Source organism: Polyergus mexicanus, unplaced genomic scaffold (genome assembly GCF_030449975.1).
Source record: "Polyergus mexicanus isolate NDT 795.1 unplaced genomic scaffold, iyPolMexi1.0 SCAF_1, whole genome shotgun sequence".
Classification (NCBI taxonomy): domain Eukaryota; kingdom Metazoa; phylum Arthropoda; class Insecta; order Hymenoptera; family Formicidae; genus Polyergus; species Polyergus mexicanus.
Window position 1 is genome coordinate 13412563 of NW_027223321.1, and position 14776 is coordinate 13427338.

The following is a 14776-nucleotide window of genomic DNA, read 5'->3' on the forward strand; positions in this document are numbered from 1 at the left end:
AGATATTAGATATCGTCTCAATCGACAAAATCGCTCATTATTTGCATGAAAAAAATTTTATTTAATTTTTTAAATGTTTTTCTATATGTCATTTATATTATTTTTGTCAGATATATTTTAAACGGTGTTAGATAACGTAAAATATATATGCTTAGATTCATTTATTTATTATATACATACATATGATAATGACAACGGATAATGCGCAAGTGATTTTAAAATCGTGAACGCTGAAAAAGATCGTAAACGCTACGTCCAGACGTGAACTTGTTTGAGTAAAATACAGTTGTTATCAACTTTATTATTTGGTAGCTAACTTTCCATATACATATATGAAAGTCGGTTGAAAATTCTTATCTCTGCTTATTTTTTAATTTGTTAATGTTGTTTAATTTGACTTGTATAAGGAATTCGTTTACTATAATTGCTTATACAGAATTATCTTCCTTGAGATGCTGTTTGATCCAATCCATATAGGAGAAGACTCGTGTAAATACATCTGGGCGTCCTCTAGCGCAAGGTAATCCCCAGGATACCACGCCGATCTGCTCATCATCTGCTATTAGAGGACCGCCAGAGTCACCCTATATACAAAATAAATAATAAATATATTCTCTCTTTTGAAATAGAATATCATATTATTTTTCCTTTAGCTTCTTATAATTTTATATATGTGTTATATGATATATAATTTTTGCTTTTTTTAAATATAGGTTTATAAAAAACATTTTTGATATAAAACTTTCGATTAAGTATTCAAAGTTTTTTGATAAAATTATTATACCTTCTTAATGTTTATGAAACAAGTACAAATTAATATCAAATGTTCGTCTTTTTTAGGAAAAACATTTTTGCTCCGGAATACTTTAATGAAACTAGACAATGCACTTACGTGACAAGCTCCCTCGCCCTTTTTGTTGAGTGTACAGATATTGTTGTTGGTGATGCGAAAACTGGTGTTTAAGCATTGTTTTTGATTAATGACTGTGAGCTGGATATGCTGCAATTCATTTGGCGCTTCCCCAGGATACTAATAATCGGGTCCATACAAAATAATCATTATCAAAATAAGCGTAATTAATTTATCAATGAGTAATGCATATAGAACCCTGAATTCGTGGAAAATAGTAGGCAGATAGTATTATATAGATATATTTTGATGGATATATATTTAAAAAATTGATATATATGTATATATTAAAAATGCTCCATAATTTTTATGTCATAGCATATGACACATAATTAACTAGCTTTATGTACTTACACTGGTCGTACCCCAACCGGACAGCATTGCCGGATAATCGGATTTGTCGAAGGATTGAGTGGGCAGAGCAATTGGTTTCACTTTGTCTCCAAAGACAATGTCTCTATCCAGTTTGATTAATCCAATGTCGTTTCTTATAAGAGCGGAATTGTAAAAGGGATGCACCGATCTCTTGATTGAAGAATACTCGTCGCCACCTTTATCCAGGGTGTTTGTGCCCACTACAACGGTGATAGCCGTGTCGTTAAAACTGTTAAATAAAAATTACGAAATTATAGAATCGCATATATAAGAATCAATTTATTGATTACGGACTTTGCCTCAATTTCATATCGTTAATAGTAAATATATTCTGTAGAAATTTTTTTTGTAGACGTAATTGTGGTTGCGCTTAATTATAATGTTGAAATAAAAATGTTATTATTTCTATAAAAATATCTTTTTTTTTATAACCGTGATGTCACATACTTTGACAAACAATGAGAAGCTGTAAGAACCCATCGCTTATTTATGATAGAACCACCACAGAAATGTCGATTGCGGAAACGAAGGGACGCTTGATAAGGGTATTGTCCTTCAGCGGCAGAACTACCGCCGACGATTTTTGGTATTTGATTGGACGATTCTGTTGGGTCCATTGAAGAAGCACCTTTTAAAAATTTGTATAATATCTTTATCATTTGCTGAGATGTAGAATAATTTTAATTTATACAAGATTGAATTTTTTTATATGAAATATTTTCAAGCAATGATATAATATAATCATTTTTTGCGCCAAAAACATCATTCTTATATTTTCTATATATTTTTTTTTTAATTAATATATCAAGCACCCATACATAAAAAATAATTTTAATATAATAAATTATATTACACAAATACCATAAATTGATAAGCTTAATTTAATAATTGCTCAAGCGAGAATATAAGATATATATTATATCTTTAATTTTTTAATAAACGACTTACTGACAAAAATTTTTACCTGACAATTCATGTATCGCGACGACACCCAAAATACAGAATACCAACAACATTTTTCCTAGACAATGATATCAATTTGAAACACAATTTTTTTTTGCTTTTCACAAAAGTTTAAAAGTTAAACACCAATTAAACTCTCGTCTACTACCGGTTCTTATATATACGCGTAAAACATGACAATTAGGGAAATGCCATCGGGTATTTAAATTTAGGTCAGATACTGTCCACAAAAAAAAAAACCCGAATCCGTTTGGTCTCTGATGTATCTCACGTGTAATGTGATAGGTCGATGTGATATGTCGGTAGCCACGACAATTAATGACCGGACATAGTTGCTATCGTTGTTTCGAAATAGAAGTAAAATGCTAAAATACATAATCGTAATTTATGCGCGACTTAAAACCAGACTGCAATACAGATTTTCAATTTATAGCGCAAATAATTTTCTAAAGGAAAAAAAAAAAATAAACTAGAAAAAAATATTCTCTATTAATACCTACAATATAAAATTTATAATATAAATCATAATTATAAAAATTTATTTTAATTTATTTATGTGATATTTAATCTATAAATATGTAAAAATATAAGTATTATAACAAAATGCATTTTCGTAACATTTTAAAAGATTGCATCCAGTTTATATGTATAAAGAAAATGTTGACGATGAAATATTACATTAATATGCGAAGAACTTTATTAATTTTATATTTCATATTGTCGCACGTGGCTGTTCAGTTTTATGATATATGACAGATATTTGCAAAAGTTTACTTCAATCTCGCACTTGTTTATATTTCCTGATTAATAAATTTACTAGTTTGATTAATTTGATAAGTGTACTTTTTCAATATTTATGTTTCAATAAACTTTCTTAAAAATTTTTAACACACATTCGTTTTTTATAAGAGACACAATATCACAATATCTACGAGTAATTATTTTATAAGTAACAATTACATAAGGAAATTCATTTTGGTAGGTTCGTAGAGAATTAATAGAGTAGCACAATTAAACTTTTCTTTTACTTTTTTTTTTTTTTTTATTGAAATAAATCGGAAGTAATGCGAATCGCGGCGTTGCGCTGTCACTTACGAAAATGTCAATCATAATCTTCGTCGTATAATTGAGATATCTGAAATATTCTCGGCACGCTATTGTTATTCCAAACATCCAAACGCGAAGTTTTGATCTCGACCTTGACGTTTACAAGCTGTCGTGTTTCGCAACGCTGCATAATTCCCGCTTAAACAAGTCTATATAAAATATGCATATATTCACAACCAGAAGTTTAAAATAAAGACAACACCGTTTCATGTATATATGTTGTAAATAAATAAAAATAGAAAAGTTCCATAGAGCCGCTATTGCGCGTTCGATGACTTTTTATACTACATTTATTCTCTTTCGCTCGAGCTCTGTTTCTGTTAAACAATATATGCAATCTTAATGAATATTCTGTTTTGTAAATACAAAAGCTACATCGTTTCGGTTTATCACTTGCAGATCCGTTCATCCGTATACAAGGATCCTTTAAGTATCTGTGAAAAGTAAAACCGCAGCTCTCATCGTCGACATCCTGTGTCTCGCGTTCAGCAAGAATGTGTTTTTACGACATGTCAGATATATATTAATATATATATATATATATATATATATATATATACACACACACACACATACACAATTATATTTAACTATATGTGTGTATACGCATATGTGCCATACCGAATCACCGTGTGCCATACTGAAGTGGCATCGAAACTTTATGATTGTCGAATAAATCCTTTTCGCGCGCGCGCGCGCGTGTGTGAGTAATTACACGTATACATTTATATATTTTAATGAAGCTCCGCGCCAGCCATATCTAGTTCTGACGGGAATAACCGAATATTTCTTTCCAGTCATATTTCTCGCTCGATATCCGACGCGTATATTACAAGCAGTATTTTTCGAAAACGATATTATTCACCGATCGTGAACTTCAGATTTCGATACTGCAGACTACGCGAGAATGTCCGTTTTTATTCGCGATAATAGAAATGCAACAGCTGATTGTACGAATGTCTTTCGCGTAATTGCAGCATGAAAAACTATGTTCGCCGAAATTATATCGATTTCGATCCTTAATTATGAGATAACATTTATAACAGTACTAAAAATAGAGAGAATTTTCTTCTTAGAAAGTTAATTTATGTAATTACTTATCCATCGAGAAAGTCACAACATTGAATGTCAGCACCTTATTTTACTTATATGTGAATTGATAGGCATATCTTGATATTTCTTCAATACATTTTCTAACTTCTTGTTGTATAAATTAGATAAATATATAATATATTCTTTTGTAGTAATTTTGTTTAAAAATATGCGTCTTAATATGTATATTACATTCATATGAAAATCATGTACTTACATAATAATAAATGAATACAGCTCACATTTCGCGTTATAGCATGAAAGCAATAGTAGCAATGAAAAATGTAAAAATTGAAGTATTTTCTGGAATATACCTTGTACTTGATAGTTTATCTCCTAAAAAATTTTATCAGTTATAATATAAACAAAATGTTGAATAAATATAAACTGAAGAATGAGTTACAATAGCTTTTTCAAGCATATTTCTCTGATAAAATAATATTAGTAAAATAATTGTGATTACAAATAACCCAAAATGTAATCACAATACTTTTCATTGTTTCTCAAAAATAAAAAGTAATACAAACTATCGCTAAAAATCTAGCTATATACTGTCGTTACATCTATGTTCTCGCTAATTGCGCGCGAACTTCTAATCGTATATATATTATATATATATATATAAAAAGAACGAAAATATATGTTAAATGCAATTGAACACAGATATCTTTTGTCGTATAAGGTCTGCAACTGCACTTTGATCGAGAAATTAAAACGCACACGACAAAGTCAGAGAAAGAAAATTAATTTATATGGAATGATTCTTAAATGTATGTCAAAATTTCAGGGTATAAACTTTGAGCATTAAATAAGAAATATTCGAAGTAATTATCTAATAGCGAGAGATATTGTCCGATTATGCACAATACTCCCGATTTTAATTAACGTTAATAGTACAACTTCCTTTTCCCATTATTGATGAAACAAAATATTCAATTTTCTGCAAATAGTTTTGGACACTGCGAGTATTTGTAAGTTGTATTACTTAGAACAGAAAACCTGCGTAAAAATTCTATATGTAACATTATTTTCTCGTTTTTTATTTTAAAATTTAACACCCAAAAAGCACTGAAAACTAAAGATCACATGCCGGTGCTGGCATTTAATGTTCAAGTCAGGCGCATATATAAGAGCAATGACATTCAATACTAAGTCACAGAGCTCTGTCACTTATTGGCTATGAAATATTTAAGTATATTGTTTGATTTTGGTTTGCTGGTTGTCGGCCAAGAACGCGTGACATCCCTCCTCTCGATGGGCAGAGTCCTGAAAACCGTAGTATCCACTGTGGACGACAATTGCATGGGTGATGACGGGCTTAGTCTAAGACCAGCCATTTCGTTACTCGGTGATTCCCGACGACCGCTCAACCATACTTCTAGCTTGGTTTTCTTCGGTAATGGTTCCACCTCATTTTGCAGATCGTCCTCTGTATTCTGACTAATTGCTACGCCTGATAATTTTGAAATTGGTGAGCACGAGAGACTTGACGCAGAAGTGTTCATCAAGCTTGTTGCTGACTGATCAAGGCTATCATTGCTGTCTTGATTGATACTCATCGGCGATCCCAAATTTATTTCTGCGATGCCTTCTTCAGAACTGATATCTAAAACGGAATGGACGGCGACCTGCTTGCGCAAAAAGGATGTAATGCTGCTCCTGCCATATGATCTCTCTTCAAACTTAGTAAATGCAACTCCCAACAATGTTAAGTGGAATGGCTTGGAAACATCAACTATTCGATGAAATAGCTTTATGGCGAGCGTCAACATTTTACTATGATCGTACACGCCGGTTTTTGTGGACGGTAAAAGATGTTTTGGCAGCGCGCATTGTCTGGTCTCTCTCTTACCGCAAGTAGATTTGTTCAAGGCATGCTTCCGCACTGTTATTCTCATAGCAATAGGAATTCTACCATCTTCCATCGCCAATTCTGTTAATCTCCTCAATAGCGCGCCTAATCGTGACTCTACTTCGGCCACTAGCGACACACTTTTAAATCCATCCTCCAGACCTATGGATTGTTTCTTTCCAGATGGTTTTACCATTGTCTCGTCAATTCCTTCTGCATTATCCTTCAATCTTCTTGCTAAATCAACACCAATTTTCAATTCCAGATTTTCCAGAGGTATTTTCCGTAAATCGTTTACTGTTTTTATATTATTCGACAATAATAATTCCATAGTTTTTTGTCCAACACCAGGTATTTCGGATACAGAGTTTATTGTAGAGAGCAACATTGGACCACTGCATGGAAATACTAATGTCTGCTGATTTGGTTTATTTAGCGATCCTGCCAATTTGGCCAGAAGCTTATTATGTGCTATTCCAGCGCTACAAGTCAGGTGCAGTTCTTCATAAATACGATTCCTTATTCCAGCTGCTATCTTGGAGCCAATCATCAAGCGTGTATGACAATCGCATGGACATTCTTCATCTGAAGGCCCAAATATTTTACTATCTGATTCCTTTAGCTCCTCATCTGTATGCAAACTGTTCATATCAAACTCTGAATCATTCTGAGACTTGAGACTTTTCTCCATTGCTGATCTTATTTCAAGGAAAAAATCGTCAAAGCCCAGTCTTTCCACTAATGGCGTAAACCGATGCAAAATTTCAAATACCTTAGTTGAATAATGACGATAATGTATTAAATCTTCGCCATTTACCAAGATCAATCCTGGACATAGACGCAAAGCTTCTTGCACCGGCATACATTTTTTTATTCCATATTCTCTTGCCAGGTAATTGCTGGTGACCACTATACTTTTTTGCTGAACACCTAATGGTTTTCCCTCATATTCCGGATGCCTAAGCATCTCTACCTGAGCGTAAAAACAATCAACATCCAAATGGATGATGGTTCTTGGGTGATGCACAATAGTATTAAAATCTGCAGTATCCATATGGATATTTATCAGAAATCAATATTCTTGTAAACAATAAAGTTTACAAATCTTCACATCCTAGTTCCTAGAATTCTCTTAATTGCATCTGCAACAGATATATATATATATATATATATATATATATATATATATATATATACATACATATACACATATATATATATATATATATATAATTAAAGAAAGATCCTAATCTTAATTAAGAAGCTCTGACGATGTTATTGAGGTTGGATTTAAAAGAGATTCTGCACAAATTTGTAGTATACCTCGGTTTTGCAGCAACTTTTTTCAGATAATAGAAGAGAACGGAATATTAATCGCTCGTGGGAAATGTAGAATCTGTGTTATTGCGAATTCGCGCGGCTTTCACTCTCGAGAATTATTTGGCGTTCTTAATGGGTCCCCTCGATTCAGGTCCAGACTACTAGGAATGTTTCTGCGAGTCGGCGATTCGTCTAATTGACAACACGAAACACAAAAGTTAGCGTAATAAACTAAACAGGAAATTGTTTACAGTGTACAAACAGTACAAACCAATCCATTTTTCATATGGTAGCCATGTTTTTAAATTGTCAATATAGAAAATATAGATACGTATGATGTACACAAGAAAAATTCCACAACCTAAGTAGATCATCGACTTAAGAATATATAGATGTGCATTAGTTATACCAATATTGGCTAGAGGGATCAAATTCTGAAATAAAAGGAATATAGTAATATTATGTAACTATATTCATAATTACAAACATTATGCGCAATATACTACAGAATATATTTTTTTTTAAGTTTCAAACGTGTTGAATTTTAATTTTAATATTATAAGAGATGCATTGGGGCGCTTGAGGAGCCGAGAGAGATAGCTGTAAATTATCAGTAGCTTCGTCTCTCTTAATACAAGTCTCACAGTTATGTATATAACCTATATACATCTCTGCGTACAAGCATAGAACAAGATAAGATTTATTTGATATCTAACGAGCAAAAATATAATATTATTGACAACATTTATAAATGTTATATAATACATATTATGCATGTTGCTTTATCCATCAAGATAAGATAGAAAAATAAAAGAAAATAATAGAAAATAAGAGAAAAAGTCAGACATGATTTTCTTCTTTCTCGTACTTACGCAATTTTGTTAAATCTTTTTTTATATAAACTATTTTTTCAATTTTTCTATTGCGCAATTTTTAAAAGAAATGTTTTTATTCATTCTGACATTTTTTATACACTTTCACGAAAAGAACATATATTATTGAATAAAAGAAGCTCAAAGTGAACTTTAAGGAAACTCTTTACTTTTTAAAAATAATATGTTATGTGTTGCAAATTATACATTCTTTATTCTTACCGTTAAGCCATTATCAAAAACCTTTAAGTTATCTTGATTAGTCATTGAGATATATGGTATATTAACTCTTGTAATAGATTACGTGATTAGTTATCTATACATATTAAAGTGATTCATAAGCATTTTTTAAGCAAACTTACTATAGAAATATTTAAAAAATATATTAAATTTTTAAATATCAATATTTAAACTTTAATGTGATATGTGAATTTAAATTTAAATTTTATATGTAAATATGTGTGAAAAAAATATTAATTTATATATTAATGAAACATATTAATCATACATATAATAAAGTCGAAGGTATATTACCGTATTTATTTTAGATGTATGTATGTGTGTTTTTCTAAGATTTAATAATCATTATCACTTTTTTTAATGGAAATATATATATGATTCTTTTTATCTCATTTTTTTTGCATTCTATATTACGTAAAAATATTAACATAAGATATTAACGCGCAAAAAGCGCACAAATCAATTTTATAAGATATTTTATTTTTGCATAGCAAAATAATATTAATAACTATACCTAAAATATATCAAATATCATTAATAGATTGATTATGCAAAATCAACTGATATAAATCTATTCATCAAGCTTATCATACGTGAAGAGATTTCTTATTCTCGTCCGTAACCGATCATGTCATTGTAATTTCTCTTAATGATAACAATTAATTGACGCAACACATAGATACAATCAACGATCGATACATACCTACGCGATAAGCAGGATTTCATTGTCTTTTTTTCTATTTCTTCTTCGCCTTATTCAACGAGATGTGATGGAGCATTAAAATTTAAAACGGGTTATAAAAGAGCGATTAAAAACTTAAACGGATCTAATAAAGTTTTGAGATATTACATTAGAAAATTCAAAAAAGATATGGTTTATTAAAAATATATATTATTTATTATATTTTAATTAAATTAAATTAATTAATATCGTTAAACTTTCAATCTTTTTAATATTTATCGGTACTTCTATTATATATTTTATTGAGTGCAGATTATATGTTTTTGATAATATCGTAACAATGAATTGAGATATCGTCATTCAAAATTTCAAGGTTTCGGCTCTGATACAGCAAGATTATATAAAATTCTTTATGGACTTTGACACACTCTACTTTATTGATAAAATATGTTTCGTTCGAATGAGATATTGCGAACTATTTCATGTTTTTCGTATCTAAAAGGGATTGATGATAAAATATTTTATCGATTACTATTCAAATCAAAAGTCATAATCAAGATCCATTTGACGTATATAATTAATACATTTTTTATATCTTTTAATTATTGTACAATAAAAAATATGTTTACATATATAATAATGTTCTATTTCAATGCTTGATTGAAATCAAAGTTAATGATAAGAACAGAGAGGATAAAGTAAGATATGAATATAATTTCAATTTTTCTTTTATCATATTTCGTTAACTTATCAATTCATAATGTATTATAAAAAGATTGTTTATTGCCCAAATCTGTAAGCGATATATGAAATAATCTGGCTGATAATAATCTTCTAAACGAGAAATATATTTTCAATCAAAAGATCATATATACATAGGTATATATTTATAGGCATATAAGCATATTAGTTGGGTGCTACTATTGGGTGCTAACTGACTTGCAAATTCATAGATTTCGGCAATAAACCATAATAAAATCACAATAAAGTTTGCGATTTAAACCAAATATATGCTGTATAAATTAATACAATAAAAAAAGATGAAGAAAATAAAAATTATTCTTTTCCTTTTTCTTTTAAATATATAAAGTAATTAATAATTTTACAGAATTGAAAAAGATGCAAAAAAGAAATGTTTAGAAATTTTATATAAATGGGAAAATGTATAAATTGTAATTTTTTATAAAATGTTTATATAACTTTATTTAAATTAATATAATTTATTTGTGTTTAAAATGCGTGTTACATTTATTATTATTAATACAAAAATAAATAAAAAATAAAAAATATTTTATATTATACTTTTACTAAATATATGTTTGTCTTTTTTTTTTTTTTGTATCTATGCAAATTTATATGAAAATTCGAAGAAATGTATTTAGAGCTTCATAAAAAATAAGTACAGTTCTGTGATAATCTTTTTTAACAGATATGATAATCTGTCCTTGTGTTTTATGATAACGCGATGCATATTTATAAAAGCGGATACGTCTTAATTCGATCAGTTATATATTTAAACGAATCACAGTGAGGTGTTAATAGAATACAATATATTTATATACGGTATAATATTTCCTTCTTTTCAAATACGAGTAAAGCAGGTGACAGGCGATGAAGGGTAAGAACAAATTTCTATAATAAATATTATGAAAAAGCAATTCGATTGTAATATTCCTTGAGATTTTTTTACGCGAATCCTTTTTTTTCAACTGTAACAGCCTATTTGATCGGAATATTTTTTGTTCGGTACAGGAATATACCTAATCGCCATCGCCTTTTTGGCATCTCGGACCGCCGCGTCCGTCATCATCCCAAATGAGTTTACCTTTGAAGCAGAAAACGAATGTCCGCCGAAGGACGCTTGTCCGCCGAAATTGATAGCTGATAAATCGAATTGCGGTCAATTCTATAAATGCAAAAACGGTAAAAAAGAGTTGGTAGTTTGTAAGGAAGGCTTACAATTTAGTAAAAAATGGCGAGGTTGCGTTAGTCGCGACAAATCGGACTGCAGTGACGGCGAATGCCAACGCAATGGCAATCTACTTCCGCACGAGTGCCAATGCGATAAATTCTACGAATGCAAAAATGGTCAAAAGGCTCTGCGCGAGTGTGGGTCCGGACAGATTTTTGAAAAGGATAAAAAGATTTGCGTTCCAGGCGAAAACTTAAACGGAAAGTGCACCCCAAATCCAGGAATCGAGTGCGCGGATGGTGATTTTCTCCCTCACGAATGCCAATGCGACAAATTCTACGAATGCAAAAAAAATAAGAAGGCCTTGCGCGAATGTTCGAAAGGATCAGTCTTTAAACCAGCATCGGCAAAATGCGTTACAGGTACTGCTTGTCCTAAAGATACGTGTCGTCAGGGCGAAAATAAGAAACATCACTGTTTATGTGAAAAATATTACACATGCAACAATGACGATTGGGTTCTTACGCCGTGTGGAAAAGATCAACATTTTAGCCCTACAGAGCTCAAATGTATGATGCCACAAAAGGCTTGTTGCGATCTTAAATTTTGCTCTGACAAGCCTGGCGAGCCTGGCGACTGTCCAAAGGATGTTGCCACGCGTTGGCCTCACGAGTGTGACTGCAGATTGTATTACGAGTGCGAAAAGAATAAGAAGGAAATAAAGTCTTGTACTTGGGGAAGATATTTTGATTATGTTAATCAGGTATGCGAAAAAGCGGAAAAAATAAGTGTCAAATGTAAAAACACCTGGGACGACTGGGTGTAGGTAACTACGATTTTCGGAAAGTAAGAAGAGAAGCTAAAAGTATAATAACGAAAAGCAAATTGCAATGCTTGTTAGAAATATATTATCATATTTGTATGAGTAGACTACTTTGCTAAGATATTTTAATAAATCTAATGTATATTGTATATATATAAAATCTAAGATTATTTCCTAAAATTTTGTTATCAATTCGATCCCCTCTGATACCACGTTACGGATACACAAATCGTCACTTTAAATTCAGATATAAGATTTATGTAAGGATAAAAAGGTTCTTGATAACCTGTAACAAAAGCATGTCATTTCACATGCTATATATATGTAATTGTAATGCTATAGTATAGTTTATATAGTATATAGAGTTTTATATTATTAGCAGAAATTAAATCACATATACAGATTTTAAAATATTTTGAATTAAACATTTTTTAATATCAAGATTACCTCTCTCAACCAATTATTCCATTTCCAATCATCGCAAACTCTCTCTCTCTCTCTCTCTCTCTCTCGTCATTTTGTTCCTAAATATATCTGTATAAATACAACAATATTTGACGATAATAAAGGAGAATTCCGATTTCGATAATATAAGATTTATCGAGGGAAGAGGTCGCTATTCGTTAAACGGACAAAAAAAAGCTAACGAAATCATGTCGTAATAATACCGACATTAGTTTTCTTTCGTACTTTCTAACAACTATCGTCTGGCATGATTCGACAGTCTATCTCTAATCACAATTCCAGTAATTTTTATATCCCATCTCTCAACTCTTCGTCAATGATCTACTCCCCTTGTTGTCTACAAAATAGCAATCTTTTTTAAAGCGTCAATCTTTTTTATCTTCAAATGTGATTCACGAGTCATCGATCGTTTAAATTACCAAATAACGTATTAGCAAATTATTAATGACGAGAAATGCGTGATCCATATAGAATATTGAGAAATTATATTTAATTTTCTTGCTATCCTTTCTATAACGAGAAGATAAAATAAGACAAGATCAAATGCGCGCTTTTTTAATAATGATTATTAATTTATAAACATATAACAAATTATTTGTTTTAAAATTTGCATAAGCAAGGTTTACGTATTCGAAATAACAAAATTAACAAACAGAAGTAAACTATTTTGAAACAATTATAAATCTCTAATTAACTATAAATTGTACAACTGTATTGTAGTAATATCTCGGAAAAGACTCAAGAAAATGCACAAATGAGATTTTAAACGTGAAATAGGCATGTGATGGATTAAATTTACAAATTAACACGAGGGGGTGGGGCGCTCTTTTTCTTTTCCAAAAGTATTAATATTTAATAAAAAGATAAAAAATAAAAAGGTCTGAAGATATTAGATATTAAAATTATAAAATCAAGTGCGCCAAGAGCGCGTCATCAAATAAAACTCTTGTAATAGAGAGAGTAGTAAATAAGATATGACTTGAGGACACGATCGTGATTCGATCAACGATAAGTTATTTTTTTCGATAATTCGTGGACTTGTGAAAGTCAAACAAGACACATAAAAGCCGACATGTTCGGAACAAGATATATATATATATATATATGAAGACTAAACGCGTCTTTTTAGTTTTAATGAACTGCATTGTTTTATCGAAAATCTTATAAGTATGTTTGCTATTAATTAAAATCTACTGTGCCAATTAATATGCATTTTGTAGTATAAGTTGGTTTTTTTTTTTTCCAAAGCGCGCGTTTCAGTTTTTCTAAATATTAAATAAAAATTTCTCCGCGTGAGAGAAAAATATGAACAGTTAAGATATACAAGATTTTGAATACGCGAATATATATGGAAGAAGAGAAGGAAATATTTTTCAAAGTATTTGATGAGTCGAAAAATCTTTCATATCGATCAAAGATGCGAAAAAAAATAGCAGATTGTTGAATTATGTTATACGTCTCTCACTATACATATAAACTGTCGTTATTGGAACATAAAATATTTTATCGTACAAAATATCATTTTGATAAAATAAAGAGGGAATAAAACCGAAAGATAGTGTGGGAAACAAGATAAAACTTCGATACAATAAAAAACCATTAAGGATCTCGTCATTATTTGATCTCGTTATTAGATAAATACAGATAAAGGCTTATATCTAAAGCATACTCATATATGTTTGATTGGCGCAAAATAAATGAAATGAAGATATATTTATCAATTTTATATTTCTTAATTGTATTTTGATTAGTTTTATTCTATATTGCATGTAAATCTGGTTCAACCTAGGGAGGATATAATTATTATATCTCATATTGTTTGTAAGTTTAAAATATATTCAGTATCTAATATAGAAAAAATATCCATCAGTTATATATTTCTCATGTCTATTTAGTTTTATACTTTTATCAATTTTCCTGTTTAAATTATATTTAAGAAAGATATATTTTATATAGCTTAGATTTCTTCCATTCTTTTATATTAACGAGAAATATAAATGTATTTGATGTGGCTATATAGTAGAATTCATTTTTTTAATTGCGTGAAAAAAGATGTGATTAATATAAAATATATGATGACAAAGAGAGTGAAATCTTACTGTTAGAATGAGAGGGAGATACCGCACAACCAACTATCTCAGTCACTTCTTCTTTCACATGATT

General features: G+C 30.1%; 3 protein-coding genes across 4 annotated transcripts; 1 reads left to right on the top strand and 2 right to left on the bottom strand.

Annotated features, from left to right (window-relative positions):
* Positions 1 to 351: 351 nt before the first annotated feature.
* Positions 352 to 14774, bottom strand: LOC138936272 (chymotrypsin-2-like). Of its 2 annotated transcripts, none has more exons than XM_070301550.1 (5): positions 14713 to 14774; positions 1733 to 1913; positions 1265 to 1514; positions 893 to 1030; positions 352 to 584 (listed from the first exon to the last, which is right to left on the bottom strand). In XM_070301550.1, exons 2-5 carry the CDS (start codon positions 1900 to 1902, stop codon positions 429 to 431), a joined length of 714 nt encoding a protein of 237 aa, XP_070157651.1. In that variant the 5' UTR covers positions 1903 to 1913; positions 14713 to 14774; the 3' UTR covers positions 352 to 428. The 2 variants fall into 2 exon arrangements, with proteins under 2 accessions (XP_070157651.1, XP_070157644.1); XM_070301543.1 differs by lacking the exon at positions 14713 to 14774 and adding an exon at positions 7623 to 7690.
* Poli (DNA polymerase iota) lies at positions 5128 to 7711 on the bottom strand. The gene is made up of 2 exons (XM_070301443.1): positions 7623 to 7711; positions 5128 to 7441 (listed from the first exon to the last, which is right to left on the bottom strand). The coding sequence occupies exon 2, from the start codon at positions 7351 to 7353 to the stop codon at positions 5614 to 5616; it is 1740 nt and encodes a 579-aa protein (XP_070157544.1). The 5' UTR covers positions 7354 to 7441; positions 7623 to 7711; the 3' UTR covers positions 5128 to 5613.
* On the top strand, positions 10959 to 12173 carry LOC138936267 (peritrophin-48-like). Its single transcript, XM_070301535.1, has 2 exons — positions 10959 to 11031; positions 11166 to 12173. Exons 1-2 carry the CDS (start codon positions 11025 to 11027, stop codon positions 12149 to 12151), a joined length of 993 nt encoding a protein of 330 aa, XP_070157636.1. The 5' UTR covers positions 10959 to 11024; the 3' UTR covers positions 12152 to 12173.
* Positions 14775 to 14776: the final 2 nt, after the last annotated feature.